Genomic DNA, 22,697 nt, shown 5'->3' with positions numbered 1-22,697 from the left:
CAGAACTTCTTGTTCCTATCTAACTGTAGTTTAGTACCCACTGATAAACAGTTTCTCATCCCTTCTTCCCCCTACACTCCCCAGTCCTGGTAACTACCACTCTACTCTCAACATCTATGAAGTTAGCTGTCTTAGAGTTCACATGAGAGTGATACTTATCTCTGTCTGGCTTGTTTTACTTAACATAATGATCTCAGTTCCATTCATTTTGCCACAGATGATAAGATTACATTCTTTTTATGAGTGAAGATAATTCCACAGTGCACATGTACATTTTCTTTATCTATATATCAGTTGATATGTACGGTTTTCTCTTTGACATAGTGATTTCATGTGCTTTGGATACATACTCAGAAGAGGGTATGGTGGGTCATTTAGTAGTTCTAGTTTTAATTTGAGGGGAATCTCCTCAGTGTTTTTCATAATGGCTATACTAATTTATATTCCCACCAACAGTGTACCACTGTTCCTTTTTCTCCTCATTGGCACTTGTTATCTTTAGTCTTTTAGATAACAGCCATTCTTACAGAGTGAGATGATAGCTCATTATAGCTCCAATTTGCATTACCCTAAAATTGAATTTTTTTTTCAGATCCTATTGACCTGTTTTCTTCTGAGAAATGTTTTTTTGATCTATTGCCCACTTATAAATCAACTTGTCAGTTTCTCTAAACCACTTTGATTGACATTGAAGCAATAGTAGTAAATGTGGCTCAGTTTCAGCTCTGAAAGTGCTAATAGTCTGATCTAACAAGTGTTAATGATAACTCATGGTAGCCAGGATCCTCAGTTCCAGAGGCCATCATTCACATACAATTCTAAGTGGAAGATGTTATAATGAGAAGCCTCTGAATTATCCACACATGTATTATAATCACTTTTTACCTCTTTAACATAATTAGAAAATGAGATTTTCCTCAAGGTAAAAAAATAATTACCTTATAGTATTGTTTTTAAGACTGCATAGGTGAACTTTGGTTTTTAAAGAAATCTTTTCCAATTCAGTTGGTCAACAGTGTGGGCCCAGAGCCAGATGCCTTCAATTCAAATTCTGTCTCCACCATTTTCTGTCTAAAAGTGATTGGGAGGAAGATACTTCCTCCTGTGTGAAATCCTGACTTCATTAAACTTCACAGGGTAATCATGAAAAGTTAATGAACTATTTAATTCATGTAATCATACATTCTGAATAAATTTTAGGCAATATCTTATTAATTGAAACTGGATTTTGAGCCTCAGTTTTCATTTAATTGGACTATATTTGACAGACATTTTCTTAAACATTTAATACATTTGTCTTTGTCTTCATTACTAAAATACTGTAAGCATAATTTAAACTTTTCTTCATTTTTAAGTGTCATAATTACAAGTCTTGATATTATACCTCAGCAAAATTAGCTCATATTTAATGAGTGCTTACTGACTACTAACTACTCTGGTATTTTACATTTATAACTCAAGTAACTCTCATAACAAAGTTTGCTATTGTGAGATTTAGTGAATTTTTAAAAATTTTGTTATTGGCTTTGTTGTGTAGACTCTGATAATTTAGATAGTTGAGTGGATGAGTTTTTGGAAGACTTTTCAGTTTCAGATATAACGTCACCATTTTATGAGAAAGAACATTTTTAATGCCAACAAGATACCTTAATGAAGCCTCAGGAAATTGCTAATTATCCCCATTCCCCAAGTGAAAACTTCGAAATGCACAGTACAATCTTTGGTGCTCACTGATCTAGAAAACTGAACAGGGAAAAAGCAGCAGCAAATACCAAGAGTACTAATTAAAGAACCACATATAAAATAGTGCATTCCTTGTCAGCATAGCAATGATTTTGTAATTAAAATATCTAAAAACAGACTGTTGCAAAGTATTTGAAATAATGACATTTAGTTTGTTTAATATAAAGTAATAGATAAATGGAAAAGAATATACTTTTTAAAAAAATATGAAGTCATACATCTATGACTTTAGTTTCCAAGTAAGACCTCCTAGGTTATTTAATGAACTTTGTATTAAAAACATTTCTTTCAATGTAAAAAAGTAGTCTTTAGGTTGATTAAATAACAGTAAATGCTTATCATTTCAATGATACTTCAGATAAATAATTATAGTGATAATATAAAGGAAAGCATAAACATGATTGTTTTAATCCTTGATTATATTATAGTTATAGAAAAGTAGAAGGGAAGAGAAGGAGATATAAGGAAAACAAAAACAGAAAGCAAATGATAAGATCTAATTGTTTAATTAGAAGCAAAATCATAACAATTCATTATGGTGTATAAGTCCATAATATAAACCTCAAAATAAATCAATGCACTGTATTTGCATGAATGTGGACTACTAGTTACTGACCTAAATTCACACTGACCTAATTTCTCCCCAGCAACTCGGTGAAACTAATCATGATAAATATTCCTGAGATTACTGTATGATTAATCTGAAAACTAAAAGCATTATAATATTTTAAAGTATAATATCTAAGCCAGAGCATTCTAATTATTTAAGACAATAATTTAATGAAAACTTAATAAATAGCACTCTTATGAATAGCTAACTTTATGTAAAGAATTGCCAGTGCTTCAAAATATTTCCTGCACATGAAAATACTTTAGAATAACAAATATAGCATACACAAAGAAAATCATAAAGTGATCTATATTGTCCAGATAGAAAAGAACCATAAATATCCCCAAGGATCCCTTTCATTCAAGTCCTATGTATCTCAAGTACAACAAGAAATCTTATTCATATATTTTCCCTGATGAATATTTTATATATATAAAATGTTATCAGAGCTAATATTTAAATTAGTTACCCACAAGATATTATTAGCTTACCTAGGTCTGCAGAGCATGTTGGCAGAGTAAAGTCTGAGAAAGTCCGAGGAAGTGAAGAAACTTAGCAAAAGAGACTGAAGGGCTCATGCAATACATTTTCTTCCTATTTTAAATTTTGCCTAGAAGTAATCATGCTGAAATAACCAGTTTTGTCATGTTATCTTTCAGGCTGCTAATTTATTTCAAACTCTTCACCAGAGTCACAGACTTATTAAATTCCTTGGATATATCTAGCAAGTAAAATAAATTCCTTTGACTTATTAAAATCAACAGTGATAGGAATCTATTATTAAAATCTATATACTTTTATTGATTCTTTCCCATGTAGCTCATGACAGCTATTTGTCAACTCATCACTTTTATACTAACGGTATGGGCATTTGATGGCTTTTACTTGAGCTAAAAGTAATAATATATGTTCTTAGTAATATTATTCTGATGTAATACAAAAAAGACAAGGTTAATAGAGGTCTTATAATATCGAGGTTTTGAAACTGACAAAATCTGAATTCTATCTTTTCTGTTCCTCTCTGTGACATCTCAGACAGCTTACTTAGCATTTTTAAAGCTCAGAGTTCTAATATTCTGAATATAATGGCAATATTTTAAATAATTTTTATTAGTTGTTTTGATTCAATATATCTTTGTGGTAACTGAAAATGTTTTTTAAAAAAATGTGACTTTCAATATGATAAGAACGAAGCATTAAATAAGTACCTTTCCACGAAAACAACCAAAACAACTAGGCAAAATACAAATTAAATTTCTTTTAATGAATTGATAGACTGGCTGTAAAATCAGGAAGCAGCCAAAAGCTAAAACAAGGTGGGTAAGAACTGAAGACAGATTTTATCCTAAGGGCATCTGCAAGACAGAAAGAACCTTGAATTCCTGTTTTAATGAGTGGACTAGTAGTCTGGAAATAAAGATTAGATATTCTTTGGACTAAAATACACTCCAATGAGGGCCCCAAAGAATCCTTAAAGAAAAAATGCCCAAGAAAAATGAGTACATTGTATAAAATCACAAAACATAGAAATAGCCAGAAACCATTAAGAAACATGGCACCATAAACAGGAATCTGCAGAAACAAAAATCAGAAGAATCACATCACAAAGTTTTCAGATACTGGAATTTTCTCAAATGGATATGTTTTGAGAAATACAGACAGAAATAGTAAGGAAAAGACAGAAGTCTATAAAAATAACCATGTAGATTTGTAAAGGCAGGATAGACGGCATCAAAGATACCAACACATCCTGAAGTTCACAAGAGCAAGAAGCTATTTCCAGCTGTGTACCTAAGGCAGCATGGAAAAGGAGGTTAAGGAAATGGAGAGCACTGTAATGCAGCCATAACAAAGGAACCATAAATGTTGGAAATAGCATGTTTAGTGAGCTATAGGATATAACTGCTCATATTTAGTTCTTCATCTAGTGAAGGAATCTTTTAAGAGGTGCAAATTTTTCAATGAACAACAATTGAAATAATTTAAAATCTCCCAACTCATTTTAAAGAAAGATTTAAAGGGTGATCTTCAAAACTAAGGAAAGTGGTAAAAATAGAAAGTCCAATAAAGAATAGTAAACATATTGATATATCCACACATAGAAATCATAATATCCAAAGTTCAAGACATAAAAACTAGAACAAAAAAGTCTCAGTTCAAAAAAGGTAAGAAGAGCTAAACAGAAAATCTGTATAAATAGAAAGCACAAAGTAAGATTGGAGAGATAAATCCCATCTATTATCAATAAGTCAGACAAATGAAAATACATTCTGATTGAAACTGATTTGTAAGTTGTATTTGAAATATTCAACAATCCTTTCTTTCCAAGAGACATTTCTCAAGTGAGAACCACTTACTTGCACGATGTGGTGAATGATGTTCCAGGGAACTGCCATTCAAGACATATTGTAAGTATGCATCAGATAAGTGGATGTTAATACAAACATTATTAGACGTCATGATTACCACATAATTATAACAGGTGTAATTCATGGGGATGCTGCAACTTCTACAATATTTAATAACACAGTCTCATATTACATAAAACAGAAAATTGACAGAACCATAGGAAAAATAGACAAATTTACCATCATTTGGGGGAAGTGTTCACTTTCTCTCAATAGTTACTGGAAATAAAATCAGTAATATTCTGATTAATATATATTCTTTTCAAAGTGCATATAGATGTTTCGATCAACAAACAATGAATTCTAAAAAAAGAGGGTGAAGCTGATGTTGGAAGGTGATAAACACTAGGATAAAAAAAAATTAGAGCCTGGTAAAGAAGATCAAAAGTGTTGTAGAGGCATGGAATATTGGAGGAGCTGTTGGAAGCATAGGATTGATTGTGGTTGTCAGGAGAGGCATCACTGGATGTTTGAACAAAGACTTCGTAAGGTGAAGGGTTCCAGAGAGAGGACACTGCTAGAATAAAGGTCTAAAGAAACAGTATATTAAATTTAGTCAAGTTCAGTCAATTGAACATATACAATATGGGAATATGTACAAGAAGGAGAAAGATATGAGAGGTTACAGGTAGTTAAACACATAGGGTTTCATAAACTAAAGACTTTGGCTTTTGATCCAAGTGAGATGCAAAGTCCTCTGAGTGCTGGTAGCAGTGCAGTGTACATATGATTCACGATTTCAAAGACCTTTCTGGCTGCTGAATTGAGAATAGACCATAAGGGAGCAAGGACTGTAGCATTGTATACTGTTGCATTGCCTTAAGAGATAATGTATTTACATTTCTCCAGTGAAAATGAAGCCAATGGAAAGTAACCAAAAGAAAAAAGAAAAGAAAACTCTTCATGCTCCTGAGAAAAAGAACTGAGAATGAAATGCAGAGTTTAGAGGTGAAATTACTGTGCACCTGGTGTAGTGATAATTCCTAGTGACTCCATAAACTTTTAGAAAACACACAAAAAAGTTCTTTTTTTTAATGTGCTTGTAACTAGCAAAAAATTTTGTGATGTCCATTTGAGTTGTTCAGGCTGTTAGCATATTCATTCAGTCTCAAATAGAAACTTGAGTTTTTTCCAAGAAACCTTATTTTCCTAAATAAATGAGTCATCTTGACTTTCTTTCTCTAGTAAAAGACACAACATGTTCCATTTTCTCATCTTAGTACAAAATACTGAGAGATTAAAAGTATTTTATGCTTTCAAAAGTCCTAGAAATTATAAATATGATTATGACCATGTTTTCACCAGTGAGTCACAGCCATAAAGAATATTCACTAGATGACAGCACATCTATTTGTTTTTAAATGCTGAATATCTTATGCTCTCTGAGTGGTCAGCAACATATCTAAAAATTCTAGAGAATTCACCAGAACATTGTGCCAATACTCAAAAAGTTCTCATCTCTGTCCAGTTACTTGTCCATTGGCCTGTGGACCACAACTAGTCTTACATAGAAGAAGAGCAGGCTAAAGGCAGAGCTTCAGGGAAACACTTGATCACATCTCTGATTATAAAGACTATAATGTCATTATACTTTATATTGAGGTAAACATTTAGATATTCATGCACATTTAAAAAATGTCATTTTCCTTCATGAAAGGAATGCATGGAATGCATGTTTTCTTGCAAAATCATGATAGTCCCTCCATTTAAACAGCTACCATATATGAGAGTACTTCCTTCTTTCAGACAGAAGGCAGCTCCAGATGAAGGTGAAATCCTGAGGGCATGAGCAAAGCAGTTCCTTCATTTAGGTGGCTGTATTCAGGTAGGAAGATCAGCGGAAGGAAGCAGAAAATCTGAGCTTGAGCCTTGGCTTTGGGGCTGACCTTAACTTCTTCCTCTGTAAAAAACAAAGTCCACAGGATCTTTATGAGAATAAATATATTTAAAGATGTTTCATAACTGTAGATACATAAGCATGTGTATAGGGTATGCATGTATGTCTAACATCATTCATTCAATTAATCATCTAAAATAGATGTATATTTTCTGCAGTATTTAATGGACTTTGCTAGTTCTTGTATAATAATACAACTCTGCCCAAGTCTAGGTTAAGATGTACGTGTAGGACTCTAACAAGATAGATGACAGCTGGGGAGATGGATAAAATTAGAGAAGCGTTGTCAGAGGGGAGATGATTCTGTGTTCAGTTTCAGCCACTAAAAAGCATGAAATTCAAATCTTGACATGATAACTTCACCTTAGGGTCAAAGTGTGAGGGAACAGGAGAATGGAGAAGAGGACTCAAACTTGGCTTATAGCACTACTAATTATATTAATTTAATAACAGTGTATTACTGTATTATACCTTGTTCCAAATATATTTTTTAAAAAATAGCTTCAATATGTCACTAACTTTAAAAATGATGAATAATCCATATGAAGTCCTTTATATTTTCATAGCTAGGGCTATAGTAATCTAAGTATTTTTCTGTATTTTATTACTAATTTTATCTTTGCATAACTATATTGATTCAGCATTAGGATGTTTTAAAGAATTCCTACCATTTTTTTGAGACAGTGTTGTACTCTGCAGCCCAGGCTAGTCTCCAGCACACCATCCTCTTGATTCCATGCCTTCTGAATGCTGGGATTAGAGGTTTGGTGCACCACACACCTGGCTACCGTTCTTAACTAAATATGTTTTTTTTTACATTGCCATCTTTCTTCTTGCTTTTGGGAGTAAAACAAACATCTTTTGATTGATGTAGGTATTTCTTACTTTACCTTCTTTACATTTCACTATCCTTGTGAAAAGCAAATGTTTCTATTAATTTTTATAGCTTTATTTTCTAAAGAACTCCAAGTTTAGTGAATTTATTTGGTGATTCTTTTGTGATTTAGGCAATATACATATTTCTTAATCAGACTCAATTTGTTAACAAGATACTTTGATAAAAATAACAGACTTCTGTGTATATTTTACTAATGTATATGGATACAAACTATGAAATCTTTTTTTAAAAAAATAGAAGGGAAGAAAACTGATGTAAGACAAGTGTGAATAGTGTGCTTTCTGGAGGTTGTGAGGAGCTCAGCTTTCCCCCTTTGCCCCTTTGTCATTAATTTCATGTATTTTTTCAGGAAGCATTTGCTTACTGTGTCTATAGAGAATATTATATACCACTCACATTTTAGCTTTGATTTGTTTTTTACAATAGGTATAATCTAGGTTTCAAGAAGTTTATAATAATATCCATCAGTTTTTAGTTCTATTTCTTTGAAAAAATATGGGAAAATGTGCCATTGTGTTTGCTGTTTTTCAAAATATGCGACATGGCAATGTAAAAGCAAGTTTCCTCTCTGAAACAATTATTAATCCTTGTTTTTTTGGTAAATCATTGCTGGCCTTACAAATCAGATATTCTGATTCATTTCAACTCAATAGCACTTCATCTATCTTTCTGTTCTACTAAGAGAGTGAAAATTCTCTTTCTAAGTAGTTTGAGTTTGATTAAAGTATGCTTCTTTTCGCAATAATCTTGCTTCTTAGATTTAGTTTGTCCTTAATAAGGATCAACTCAACATACTTGACTGAGATAATTGGGTATTGATTTTTTTTTGCACTGTCATTTGTAGTTTAAATTAGATCTTTATAAACACTTGAGAATCTTTTCAATGGCTATTGTATGCTTAATATGCATGTTTCAAGATAGTTCTGTTTTGGGATTTGGTTCATGGGGCTTGAGACTAGCCATTTCTGAAATACACACATCATCATCGTCGTCGTCATCACCATCATCTCAGAGATAAAGCAAGGCACTCTTTGCTGCTTTTTCAACTATTTCTTTCTTTTTCTTAAATTCAAAGCCAACTAAAGATATCTGGAATTCTGGGGAAGGTGACTTGGTTTTAGGGCAATGTGAAAATGAATGATCACAACATGCTACCCTTTTGTTTTTCCTCACTACTCAATATTAGTTCCAACAATGATACAGCAATCTCATTTTTCCCTTTTCTATATGTATGATTAGGTACTAGTTTCATTCTTAACCCCTATTTTTCCTTATTTTAGTTTTCCATGAATTCCTTCTGTTGAGTTTTTAGACCTATAGAAGCATTAGATACATTTTCACTAACATGCTAATTAGGGGCTTCTTGACATGCTATGCTGTCTTACTCAGTAGTCACAATTGGTTACTGAAATTTATATTAAATAAATTAAGATTCAATAAAAGTTTTAAAATCACAAGTTTTGTTTCTCTGTCACACTAGCCAAATTTTAAGTGCATAATAGCTGTTTATGGCTAGCAGCTACTGAGTTCAACATCACAGATATTGAAAATTTTCATCCTCACAGAAAGTTCTATTGTACAGCCTCTATAGTAGTCAATAGATCTATGCTAGAGTCAGACAGATTTGAATATAAATCCTGATTTTTGCACTTACTTCCTGTGTGATAATAAGCAAATCACTTAATATCTCTGAGACTAAGATTAGTGAGAATGGCAAGTATATGTATATATGTGTATATACATACATATATATATATATATTGCTTATTTGTGGATTTATTACATGTGATTTGGATCAGGCATGGTAAAAAATAATAAAACTAATTAAAAAACAATTTTAAAAATAAATTTTATATTGTCATGTTCATATTACACAACTCAGTCAATGCAGAGAAGCTCTCAGTCCACATTCTAGTACTGAACTCAACACATTCTGAACATTCACAGTTTTACTTCAACTGTGGTCTGCTTGGAATCACATACCACAGAAAACAAAGGTCTGCTGTATATCTATCTACTTATGTGTCTATCTATCTATCATCTGTCTATCCATCTATCTATCTAGAGAGGTAGCTATAGATACCTATCTAGAAAGATAAACATCTGCATATCTAAAACCCATAGGCACTACACACACATACACACCTAACATGAGACTTGATACTTAATAGGCACTTTAGAATGCTTATACCTAACAGTTTATTCTTTTAGCGCAACTTGTTTTCCTTCCTGAGGCAGTCATTCTCTCTCTTCCTCCTCTATTCAGATTTTCATTCACTAGCCACACACCTCCATCTCAGCCCACCATGATTCTATATCAGTCCAAACTTATAGGGCTGGAGGCAATGCTCAAGCTGTAAAGCACCTGCCTAGAGAGCAAGCATGACGCCCTAAGTTCATACCCCAGTGCTGCCCCATAAAAAAACTTGCACTCTGATCTATTAATGTTTCTGGCAAACAGTGTTGGAGGAAATTATTTCATTGTTGGGATGGTCAGCCTTATAAATTGGCAGCCTTCAGGTTCCTCTGGTTAACAACCAGGCAACTTGGCAAGGCTTTAATTGTGTGTTTTGGCTACTCTTTTTATTTACCTGTCCTAATTGCAGTTTCTTGCCCAGGCCCTCACCCCTGCCTCTCTTCCGAATCAGTAGATGACTTTATCACCTGAATGCATCCTTAAACTTGCCTCTCCTACATCTCCAAGTATGTGTTTTCTACTTCCAGGAGTTTCCAAACACCAGTATCTGGACAAGTACAGGGCCAGCTACTTTAGGAGAGATTTGGTGTGTTAAAAACCAGATCAATCTAGACTTGACCAAAGACTACTGAATAAAAATCTTTAGCACTAGAAATAAGGGATCTGGATTTGATTAAAGCTACTCTGGTGCTTGAGATGTATCTAAACCAGGGAGGCACCACCTATAGGGTTGTAGGCACCTGTGCTCATAACCTCTGATTGCTGTTTCATGCATTTTGATACAAATCTGGCTGCCTCATTTCTTCTCATCAGTTGAAGATGTGGGCTATACTTTTCAGAGCTCAATGAATTGTTAGAGCATCTGTCTTGCCTGTGGTCATCCCACTTCATCTCTCCTTGCTGGAACTGTTAACACACTCCCACTGGTGGCTTGCCAAGCTTGAAAGTAGCTAGAATAGCTCCTTTGCAGCTTTCTGGCCATGTGCCAAGGTTTCATATTTGGTCATTTTGTTTGACCATTTAATGCAAACTGTAGATCATAAATGATACTGATTGAAGAGTTAGAATAGCCAGAATCAAAATCTCAAAAAAGATGGAAGTCTAAGGTATATAACAGTTTGGAAATGACTATTACTCTGTAAAACCTTAACTTGACTCTATGTTGTTTTCCAATGGTCACAACATTTAGCATTCAAAAGAACAAGAGGACTTTTAATGTTTAAATTTTTTCAACTATTAGCAGATAATGCACATAATTTATAATGTAATTTCTTTGGTCCCAATTATGTTTTCGGCAGTTCTTAAAAGCTTAAAATATCATTCATAGAAGCAAATATTTTAGTGACAACAACAAAAGGATTAAAACTCAAAACGAAATCAGCAGATTAACATACAAACATATTTGTATACATTGTACACCATTAATTTTTTTTGGCAGTACTGGGAGTTGAACCTGGGGCTTTTTGCTTGTTAGACTGGTATTCTACCACTTGAGCCACACTTTCAGCCCTTTTTGCTCTGGTTATTTTGGAAAAAGTTTCTTCCTTTTTGTCTAGGTTGACCTGGGCCCCAATCCTCTTATTTAAGCTTCCTGCTGGTAATAGAATGACAGGACTGTGCCACTGCTAGTGCCCAGACTGGCCTTGAAGTCTGATCCTCCTGATCTCAGGTTCCCAAGTATCTAGGATTACAAGCATGAGCCATGGGTACCCAGCTTGTATAGTGTTATTTTTGTATGCTGAATATCTTATATATAAAACATTAATATATTACATTAATATATTACTACTACATATTAAGTATTAATATTATGTTTAAGAAGAATTTTGTCATAAATACACATTGCACAGTAGAATCTCAAGTGTTCAGTCTCCTAGTGGAATTATAATATACAGTCATGGACTCATGGAAATAATGAATTAAGTAGTAACTAGAAAAATAATCAAAAGCCAAAAAATGACTGCTTAAATCTTAATTGAGCTTCTAAGGCCACAAACGTTTCTGAGCCTTAGTTTTATCATCTTTAAAATATCCTTTTAGAAGACTTTCAATGTTTAAATTAAATAAGTGGTAAATGGTAATACATTATAGCATTTCCATTACTCTTGTTAGGGTCAGAGTCCGCTATAAAAATCTAAAATATCTACTATGTTCTCTGAGTAATAGTACAGTATATAGCACTTTAGTTAATTCATGGGGATAACAGACCACTTTTATCCATCTAAGTATTCTTGGAAGCTTATCATTCATAATCCTTAAATCTTATTGATAAAAGTAAAGTATATGATATTAATTTCTTCATCTCTGAAAATTGGCAGTTCACATACATGGATGTTCCATGGTTCTATAATAACTAGAACATTTGTTTAGTCAGTCTCTTCTCAGTAGTGCCAACTGTTCATTTTCTTTATCAAGTAAAGGCCAGTTTTGATATTTTTCCTGGCATCCTGGACATATAAAATATTAGTATTTGATCTCTCTCTTATTTGTTATGATTGTGACTAATAGTAACTACCTGAGCTGAGATCTTGCCTATGACAAACACAATGCAAAGCATTTCACATGTGTTAATGCATCCAGAACTCACAGCTGCAAGGTAGCTAATGCTATTCATTTACTGAAGAGAAAATGAAGACATCTGGTATGGAAGTAACTTTCCTTAAAATCATCTTTTAAGAGACAGAATGGGAGTTTGAGCCCAGGCAGTCTGATTCCAGAACTGAGGCTCGGCATTATTAACATTGCACCTGACTGACTGTGAGTGTTTCCAGAACACAACCTATGGGCACTGATTCCAGAGAGGCTGAGTTGGGGATCTTGGATACCAATAGCAACTATGAAAGTGAAACTCTCCCAGAGTGTTTGGAAGGATGTGTTAACCCGACATACTCTCAACCACAGCTACGTGGAAGTGAACTAGTTCATTTTTGTTTTCACATATTCAATTTGTTGAATTGAGTTATAAGAGAAAAAAATAACAGCCCATGCAAGAGAATAGTTTACATATATTTTCAGCCAGGATAACTTGTCATTTCCCACCAGAGTATAGTCATGATGAGTAAAACTGATTTTTAAAATTACACCGCAATTTTGTGTAGACATTTGCGTATGCAGGTTATATTTGCTGTATTTTACTGCCTTCAGTTTGCAAATAGTGGTGATAATTACAAGTTGACTTAAATTGTTATTAGATAATAAGAATTTATACATTTCTAGAATATATAATCAAGATTATGCATTGGATTAATTCAAGAGTTAGAAATTAGAAAATTTGATAGAATTTAGTTTGCAAGACTAATCTTTATGGTGAAACTCAGGGACCACTCCTCCTACATATATAGTTTTTTTTTTCTTTTTTTTTTTTCATTTTTCTTTTATTATTCATATGTGCATACAAGGCTTGGTTCATTTCTCCCCCCTGCCCCCACCCCCTCCCTTACCACCCACTGCGCCCCCTCCCTCTCCCCCCCCTCAATACCCAGCAGATACTATTTTGCCCTTATTTCTAATTTTGATGTAGAGAGAGTATAAGCAATAATAGGAAGGAACAAGGGTTTTTGCTGGTTGAGATAAGGATAGCTATACAGGGCATTGACTCACATTGATTTCCTGTGCGTGGGTGTTACCTTCTAGGTTAATTCTTTTTGATCTAACCTTTTCTCTAGTACCTGTTCCCCTTTTCCTATTGGCCTCAGTTGCTTTAAGGTATCTGCTTTAGTTTCTCTGCGTTAATCTTTATGGTGAAACTCAGGGACCACTCCTCCTACATATATAGTTTTAAAGCAAATTGTGTCTTAACCTCTTCAGGTCCTCACATGGTTTACTGTCATTGTGGTATTATAAAATCCAGGAAGCTAACCTTTTCTTACTTAAAATGAACTCAAAATGAAGCTAAGATTCAAGTTATCATTATACACTGTGAAACATTTTCTTGGAACTTCATAGTCCAAGTCATAGGCTCTCACAGCCCTCCTGAGCTTGTCCTAGAAACCTAACTGGGGGAGACTTGAAGATGCAGAAAGAACAACAGACAGAAGTCAAACCATGCATAAAGCTGGGTCCAGGCAGGATGGATGCTCGAATGGAGACACACTAGCACACTCCACCTCCAGTGAGTTTATTATATAGAGTGACAATATGAGGCGGAGAGGCATTTCTCAGGGGAGGGGGCGTGGCATTGTAATCCTCGGGAACAGGAGAAACTTGTGACAGCTTCTCTCTGAACGTAAACATCTTAGTAAGAACAGCTGTACTGCATCTTGCCCACTTCTGCAGCTGAGGCTGTGCCAATCAAGCATGCAATTACTGGGCATAACTATACTTGGTCCCTTCTGCGGTTTAAGGCTGTGCCAAACTCAAACACACAGCTTATTTAACACACCTGTCGGCTCCCAACAATAAACGTAAAAGTACAAACACACACACACACACACACACACATACACACCCTCCTACACATGAATGGATTGATTTCATGAAATTTATTTGAAAGAGTGTTTCAAAGAGTATTTTGTAAGAGTGTTTTAAGCACCAATAACAGCTTCCCATAGGAATAACATTTTGTTACTATTAGAGTACAAAAGGCTATCTCTTACCTCACACTATTTTAAATATTGCTTTTATGGAATCATCTTTTACCAATTCCCTTTCTGGACAAAAGAAACATAATCCCCTGTACCACTGACCCTAGGAAAGCCTCTACTGCCATACCCATAATAACCATACTGTTTTCAATGGCATGCATTCTGTCAACGGGGATAGTTATTAAAGCCAGGGATGCCCTGGTATAGAACAATTATGTAGATGTTAAGAAGCCATGTTTATACTTTTAAAATGATAAATAAATACCTTGGATGTTTTTCTAAATTCATAGAGTAATAATAAACTTTCTTGAAAGTAGAAAATACTGACCGCAAGTGTAAGATAATAAAGATGCCCATCCACGTTGTAGTTAAGGAATTTTATTATTTTCTGGTTTTCAGTATCACCACATATAAGTAACTGAGAAGTGAAGTTTATACTAACCACATTTTTGTACATTTTTATAATTAACCACTTTTTAAAAGAAGTCACAGTAATTAGAGTTAGAAATTCTTTCAGATGCAGTCATTAGCCTGGAAAGAAAGCAACAATTACATTCTGGAAAACAATTATTGGAAGCGTCAGTAAAAGATATGCTCTTTCTTTCTAAAGGGTGATATTAGTTTTTATAAATGTGTTTACTTTGCAAATAATTACTCTTGTCAATAGGTACTCTTTGGTTTCATTGTGATGTTCTAACAAATGAACATAGATTCAGTAGCTTAAACAATATGTCTATATATTACAGTTTCAAAGCTAGAAAGTCCAAGATCAAGTGGCTAGCTCATTTGGTTCCTTGTAAAGACCTTCTTCTCAGCTTACAGATGGCCTTCCTCTTGCTGGGTTCTCACATGGTAGAAAAAGAGCTCTGGTCTTTCTCCTGTCTTATACAACTGCTGGTCATGTCATGGGGCCCCAGCCTAATGACCGTCTCTAAATCTAATTACCTCCCAAAGCCCTAAGCACCATCACATCAGGGGCTAGAGCTTCAATAAGTTGATTTTGAGAGGACACAAACATTCAGTCCATAACAGTGTCTAATTGGATAATGTACATGAGCTTTGTGCACATGGAGCTTTTAATTTTTTTTTAATTGAATGTCTTGGAAAAGTCAAGCACTCTCCAGTTTACCATACTTCCTGCCTCCCTACCATCACACCACATATTCTTTTTTTTATTCGTTTATTCACATGTGCGTACATTATTTGCATCATTTCTCCCCCCTGACCCCATCCCCTCCCTCTCCCCTCCACCCTTCTCCCCCTCACTTCCAGGCAGAATCTTTTCTGCCCTTATCTCTAATTTTGTTGAAGAGAATGTATAAGCAATAATAAGAAAGACAAAGCATTTTTGCTAGTTGAGATAAGGATAGCTATACAGAGAGATTCCTAGCATTTCTTCCATGTACAAATGTGTTATATCCCAAGTTGATTCATCTCTGACTGAACTTTTCACTAGTTCCTGATCCCCTTCTCATATTGACCTCTGTCACTTTAAGGTTTCTGTATTAGTTCCTCTGCAGTGGGGACATCAAATACTATCATGTTTTGGGTTTCTTACCTATCCCCATACCTTCCATGTGTGCTCTCCCCTTAGTGTGTGACTCAAGTCCTACAACAATGCTACATTTGCTCTAGATCTAAAGTCTGCATATGAGGGAGAACATACGATTTTTGGACTTCTGAGCCTGGCTAACCTTGCTCAGAATGATGTTCTCCAGTTCCATCCATTTACTTGAAAATGATAAGATTTCATTCTTCTTCATGGCTGAGTAAAATTCCATTGTGTATAAATACCACATTTTCTTAATCCATTCATCAGTAGCGGGGCATCTTGGCTGTTTCCATAACTCATGCCACATATTTTTAATGGTGTGAACTATCAAGCTTCTGAAGGTACTTGAACTTGTGACTACTTAGCCAGTTAAATTGCCATGTGGCATTTATCAAGCTTTTGGCATTAAAACATTCTTTGGATTCTCTTTTACAGGATGGAGAACCTAATAAGGGGAAGGAATCCCCCACAATACCAGAGGAGTCCTTGTAAAGAGGTTCGTGCAGCACTTCGGAAGAGGCCTGAAGAGGAGTGTAAGTATGTTTAATGGGATTAACTGTGTTCTAGGTAGATTTGGGTGAGTAGCATAGTGAAATGACAGTGTTAACCCTTAAATGTTCAAATAAGAGATGTAGTCCATAAATATTTGTTGAATTGAGCTGATTTTGAAAACCAAATTATTGTACCTCACTTGAATGCAAGTATGAATATTCCACTAGTACTTTAAGATAGTCCAGTGACATTTGGGTATCAGGTTCAAATGAGAATGGAAAAGGCTGTGCAATATCAGATCTTTCTTAGGTAGAGGTACACCATGTATATTAATAGTTCTGAGAAGTTCTGAAGTAAAGAAGTTTATCAAATGTACTTTAAAAATCAATGTTTTCTAGTTTCCATTTGACTGGAAACATGTTCTTTTCTAACATGGTTTTTTAAAAAAAGACTCTGAAGACCACTCCACCACTAAATAATAAATGCTTAAGGGTAAAATGTAAGCTCAGTTGTCAAACTGATGCATTTTGTTTAATTGAATTTAAGAAAAAGTTTTGAAAGATAGATGTCATGTGTAAATGACACTATAAAGTCATTTTGGTTCATCCTCAAAGTATTAAATATTAGATTATGTAATTGTTTACCGAGACTTTATTTAAATATCCATAGTCTGTAGTATATAATAGATTGTTGGAGATTTTTGACATAATTACCATATTTTACGTTTGTAAGATAACCCACAATACAAACTTTCCTCATGGCATTGGAATATAATTATTTTTTAGAGAGCTAAATCATATTCCATTATAACAAAAATTTAACTGAATTCTACCCTTTTATGGGAACTTGCATTTCTTAAGAATAGTGATCCAATGGATCTTTAAAGCTAATGATACAGTAGATCAACTGAAGTTCAGAATTTAGTGGACTTTTAAAGTTATATTGGTATTTTAAATTAGTTTAAAGTACACTTTTCTTGGTAAAGACCAAATATGTTAAATCTGGGCAAACTTTTGGCAAGTAAAGTGTTTTTGTTTTGCTTTGTTTTATTACAAAGTGAATTGATGACTTTAATTGATCTTACCTATGTCGCTCAATATAAACATAAATAGTAGATTTTTACTTTCTAATACTACAATAAATATCCAATGAAAACTAAAGCTTAAACAGTTTATAGGCTGAAAATGTGGTTCAAATGTAGAGTGTCTTCCTAGTAAACACAAGGTCCTAAGTTCGAGCTTCAGTACCGCAAAACAAAAAAATAGCTCATGGGCATTTAAAAAAATCATTTATAACATGAAGATTCATACATGAAAGTATTGCTTCCTTTTATTGGGTTCATAAAGAACTTTGGGGTTTCACTTTATGGGTTTAACACAGTCAGCTCAGTCTCTGGTATAGTTCAGTAGGTTTTATTTTAAAACTTGGTAAAGGTTTTGTAGATAAATCTGTAGGTGATTCTCATAGAGTTGCTATTTAACATAAACGATGATTTCAGAGTTCTTATACTGAGTTACGTACACCAACAGTTGGCCAACTGTAGCTGACTGATGAAATTCAACCCGACACCCATTTCCCTAAATAACATCTTATTGAAACACAGCTATTACCTGTTTATTTGAGTATTGTGTAAAGCTACTTTTCAGACTTCAGCAGTTGTGACTCAAACCATTTGGCCAACAGAACCTGAAATATTTACCTGGTTGTTTATAAGAAAGGATTTTTGTTGTTTTTGGTTTTGTTTTTGGTTTTTTTTTTGAGACAGAATCTTGTTATGTAGCCCAGGCTACAAACTTGCAATCCCCTGCCTCAGCCTCCATGTTGGCATTACAGGTGAGCTCAGCCAATAAAAGATTTTTTTTAGCCCTGGTCTGAAACAGTGGTTTTCAAATTGTGGTATCCAGACCAGCAGCAGACATATCACAGGAGAACTCCTTAGAAATTCTAGGCCTTAAACTCATATCTACTGATTGAAAATTTTGGTATATTAATAATCTGTTTGGTATATTAATAATATTAAGAAGCCCTATATGAGATTGTGATGTAAACTCAGGTTTGAAAACCCTTTCCTCAGGCAAGTGATTCACAGCAGATAATATAAAATCATCTATACAAAAGAGAATGTTGATAGACATATTTCATAGTTGCCTAGTGTAAAGTATATACATTAAGTATTTAATGTGTGACTAAAAAGGTAAGTAATATAACTGTTGTTTTATTATAAATCCTAATTATTGAATGAAAAATCTACAAAAATAAAATACAGTTCTATTCCTTTTCAAAGAGGTCTTCAATATCCCTTGTTAGTATAGTGAACAGTACTTCTTATCAAGGTACAGAGCCATATTAATTCCTGGAGGGAAAAAAAGGCAGCATCTCTTTTTTTTATAATAGAAGCAGTTGAGATCATTAATTTTAGAGACACCTGAAAGGATTTATTCTTCAATATGACGCTTCAAGCAACTAGCTCTAGAACACTGGGTATTACTTTTCAAATCTAATACTCAGTTTACATGTCTACAAAATGAGGATAAGGATGGAGCATACCTTATTGGAAGAATTGTTGAAGATATTTATATTAAATACTTGGTATAGAATCTAAGTTGTAGCAAGTTTTCCTTTGTATCTTGATTTTATCTCCTCTTTCTCCATTTCTTGTTCTTCTTAATATTGCTATCCTATACCAAACTAATCTTTCATTTGAAGACAATAAGGCATGTTGTTGATAGCAGAAATGCAAATTTACAAAAATTATCACTCTTTTTTAGAGAAAAAGTAATCTGTGTCAAGGTACAGATTGCACACAAATGGCATAAGGCTGACCTTTTGCAGCAATGGAACTCATATTGCAGATTATAATTCATATTAAATGGTAATTTGTTCAATACATGGAATAGTTATTTCTCTTTGATTTTACAAGTTCAAGATAGGATCTAGCCTGACTTCTTGCTCAACTCCAGTGGAAAGCTGCCACCTTGGAAAACTCCATCAATACATTTACTAAGAATGAGCATGTGTAGGAGAACTTTGTTAGGACTATAGGGTCCTCCAGATGAATGAAAACCCATCTCTCATTTGAAATTGCTTCATGGAGGAAGATTTTGCTATTAACATAGCTCATATCATTTCTTTTATAATCTTTTATACTCTTTTATAATATTTTCATTGTTAAGATCAACATTAAGTCACCAGGCATAGCTCCTACCTATTTATTCAGTATTACTTTTATCTAGATCTACTGTACCTAGCATAGCTAAGAAAAGTTCCAGTAAAAATAAATTGATTCCATAAGAAGAGATTTTTAAGCATGGTCAAATAAAAAATTTTGTTCTCAAAATCACAGCCGCATATAGCTAAAGTCCTACATTCTTGTACTACTTCCAGACAAATCTCTCCAAAGAGCCATCTATTCTTGCTCCATTTACTGACTTCCCACTCACTTCGTCAAAGAGGTACAGTCTGGCTCCAACCCAGTCACTCTACTAAAACAGTTTTCATTCATATCATCAATAACCTTTTGATGTTGCTATAATAGTTTCTGTCACTATGTAATAAACTTAGTGATTTAATGCAATGCCATTTATTACCTTATAGTTTCTGTGGGTCAGGAGTCCAGATATGAGGTCCAGGCACAGTTTGTCTGCCTCGGGGTCTCACCAGGTTGATGTCTCATCAGAAACTCAATTGGAAAAGAATCCACTTCTAAATGCTCTCAAGATGTTGTCGTAATTTGTTTCTTTGTTATTGTATGACCAACTGACCCCTCTTATTACTGGCTGCCAACTAGAGGTCACCTCCAGCTTAGATACTGGAAGCTTTCCTGCAGTTTCCTGTTGTTCAGACATTCTAAATATGGTTTCTTAATCTGTCTCTTCTTGGGTAGAGTCCTGTCACTCTTTTCAGTTCTTTTACTCAATTAAGTTAGAAGCCCTCAAAGCAATCTCAATATTGATGAATTCAAAATCAACCAATTTGGGTCCAAAATGATACCATCAACTTTGTCATAGTCTATTGGCTAGAAGAAAGTCACAGTTCCCATCTACATCCAAGGAGAGTGGATACACAGGATTCACCCATCAGAGAGTGCAATGATGACCTTGGGGTGACCTTAGAATTCTGCCTACCTACCATTTCCTAAGTGTTGATGCTCTTCTTACTTCCTGAACACTGCTATAAGTCTGAATGCTTATAACACTCTAAAATTCTTATGTTGAAATCTAACCACTAATGTAATGGTAATAGGAAGTGGGCCTTTGGTAAATAAGTAGATCCTTAGGCCAGAGCCTTCAGGAATAGAATTGTTATCCCTCTAAAACCTTTCCAGAAAGTTTTCTTACTCCTTGTACCATGTGAGGACACATGTAGAAGGCACCATCTATGAAAGGTCAAATACCAAACTATAAAAAATAGCTCTCACCCAAATACCAAATTAGCCAACACTTTGACCTTGGGCTTCCACTTTCCAGAACTATAAGAAATAAATTTCCATTCTTTATTAGCGATCCAGTTTATGGTATATTTCTATGACAGTCTGATCAGACTAATACAGAAATTCTCTAATGCCTTGTTTGCCATAATACTGTGCTTTCCTAGTTTTTCCTCTGATATCTCTGGTTACTCCTTTACAGTCTCAGTCTTCTCTTTCCAGCTATTATATATTGAAAATTTTTAATTGCTGTGTGGTACAATGTGGCATTTACAAAGGTTGTTACAGTATAATTTTTAAAAACAGTGTGAATTTGTTTTCTTTCTAAATATATTGTCCCCACAGACAATCTCACTGCACATAGTTTGTTATTCCTATAATCAAGTGACTCACAAATAGGTATCTCCAACTCAGACCTCTCTCCATTCAGCCATGTGTTTATTTAGCATATCTTCTTGGATATTTCAATAGTGCAAATTCAACAAACCCCAAACCAAATCCATGATATTTCCCTCAAAGCATGAACTTCTAGCATTGTTGTATAAGTTGTGGGTATTGTTAATTATCTAGGTTCAAAACACATAACTCTAGGCATCATTTTTCATATACTTCTTTCCATTTTTCCTTTGCACTCTAATTTCAGGGACTCTCAATTTCACTTCCTAAATATGTTTTGAATCTGTTCACACATAATCTCTGCACAGATTCTAAATTCTGCCAGACACTCTCATACATGACTTTCCTACATACAGTAAGCTTTCCATGTTGGCAGGACCCTAAGGCTTTACATTTCTCACTCAAGAGAGACAAAGGCCTTCCTATAGAGTCCTTGAAGACTTCTATTTCTACTCACCCATTCAGCTTCATTTCATACTCTATTCTTTTACACTCTGCTCTAACCGCACTGGCTTTCTTTTATCTAGTGACAGGAGAACAAAATATATATATATATATATATATATATATATATATATAAATGATAGAGAATCAGAAAACAACAAAAAATTAGCCCAAAAAAAGAAAGAGTATGTCTTTGGAAAATAATAAATGCAGAAAACAGAAAAAAAAATTAAGAGTTTAAAATTTTCAATAGTCACAAGAAAGTGAAATATTCTGTCAAATAATTGCATAATAAGCAATGTGGAAAATTGCAACTTCTTTAGAAAAAAGTTAATGGAAAAAAGATGAACATTGATGAGAAATCATTTAAAAAATTCTAAAAGAACAACAGAATTGAAATCTTCACTGGAGTCAAAGAATTAACCTTGTACATATGTCAAGAATCTGAGGAACAAATACTGGAAACATTCTATGAAATGGAGGAAAGACAAGGAAATAATAAATAATGAAGGGGAATTGATATGTGCAGAAATAAATGGAAATCTGATCTAAGAATTATGTTTTCCTAAGAAAGAAATCAGAACAATTCAAAGACAAACTCATCAAAGACTTAATCAAATATATATTTCAAAGTTATTAAAACATCACACTATATATTAAAATGTCTTATTGTATACCATATACAGTCAATTAACTGATATCTATACCCAGATACACCCAGACTAACATTCTGAATTACATTATCAACTCTGAGAAGTAATGTATCATATTTACCTTAATTATTAATTACTTAATTCCAAAGTGAAACTGCACAGTGAGAATCTGCTGAGAGAGAGTGCATGTGCAAGAGGGAGAAAGAGAGAGAGAAAGAGAGATATCAAGGAAAGAGGAAAAAGAAGGATGATGGGTCAATCTTTTGTTTCTGTAACAGATGACAGAGATTCACCTTTCCCTGCTTCTGTCTTCTATATACAACTAAATACCTGGAAATTATTCAACAGGATTCTGAAAATTTGAAAGAAGGCAAACTGGATTCTTTAGTACTTGAAGA

At 34.0% G+C, this 22,697-nt stretch overlaps 1 protein-coding gene across 8 annotated transcripts in view; it reads left to right on the top strand.

Annotated features, from left to right (window-relative positions):
• The window catches only part of Lrrc7 (leucine rich repeat containing 7), a 509,113-nt gene that overhangs the window by 88,589 nt on the left and 397,827 nt on the right, over positions 1 to 22,697 (top strand). For all 8 annotated transcript variants that reach the window (XM_074079777.1, XM_074079774.1, XM_074079778.1 and 5 more), the window contains exon 2: positions 16,324 to 16,421. In XM_074079777.1, the coding sequence (XP_073935878.1) occupies positions 16,324 to 16,421 (98 nt within the window). The remainder of the gene's footprint in view (positions 1 to 16,323; positions 16,422 to 22,697) is intronic.

The sequence above is a fragment of the Castor canadensis genome, chromosome 7 (assembly GCF_047511655.1).
Source record: "Castor canadensis chromosome 7, mCasCan1.hap1v2, whole genome shotgun sequence".
Taxonomy (NCBI): Eukaryota; Metazoa; Chordata; class Mammalia; order Rodentia; family Castoridae; genus Castor; species Castor canadensis.
Note: the sequence above shows the minus strand (reverse complement) of the source record. Positions and strands in the feature narration are given on the sequence as shown.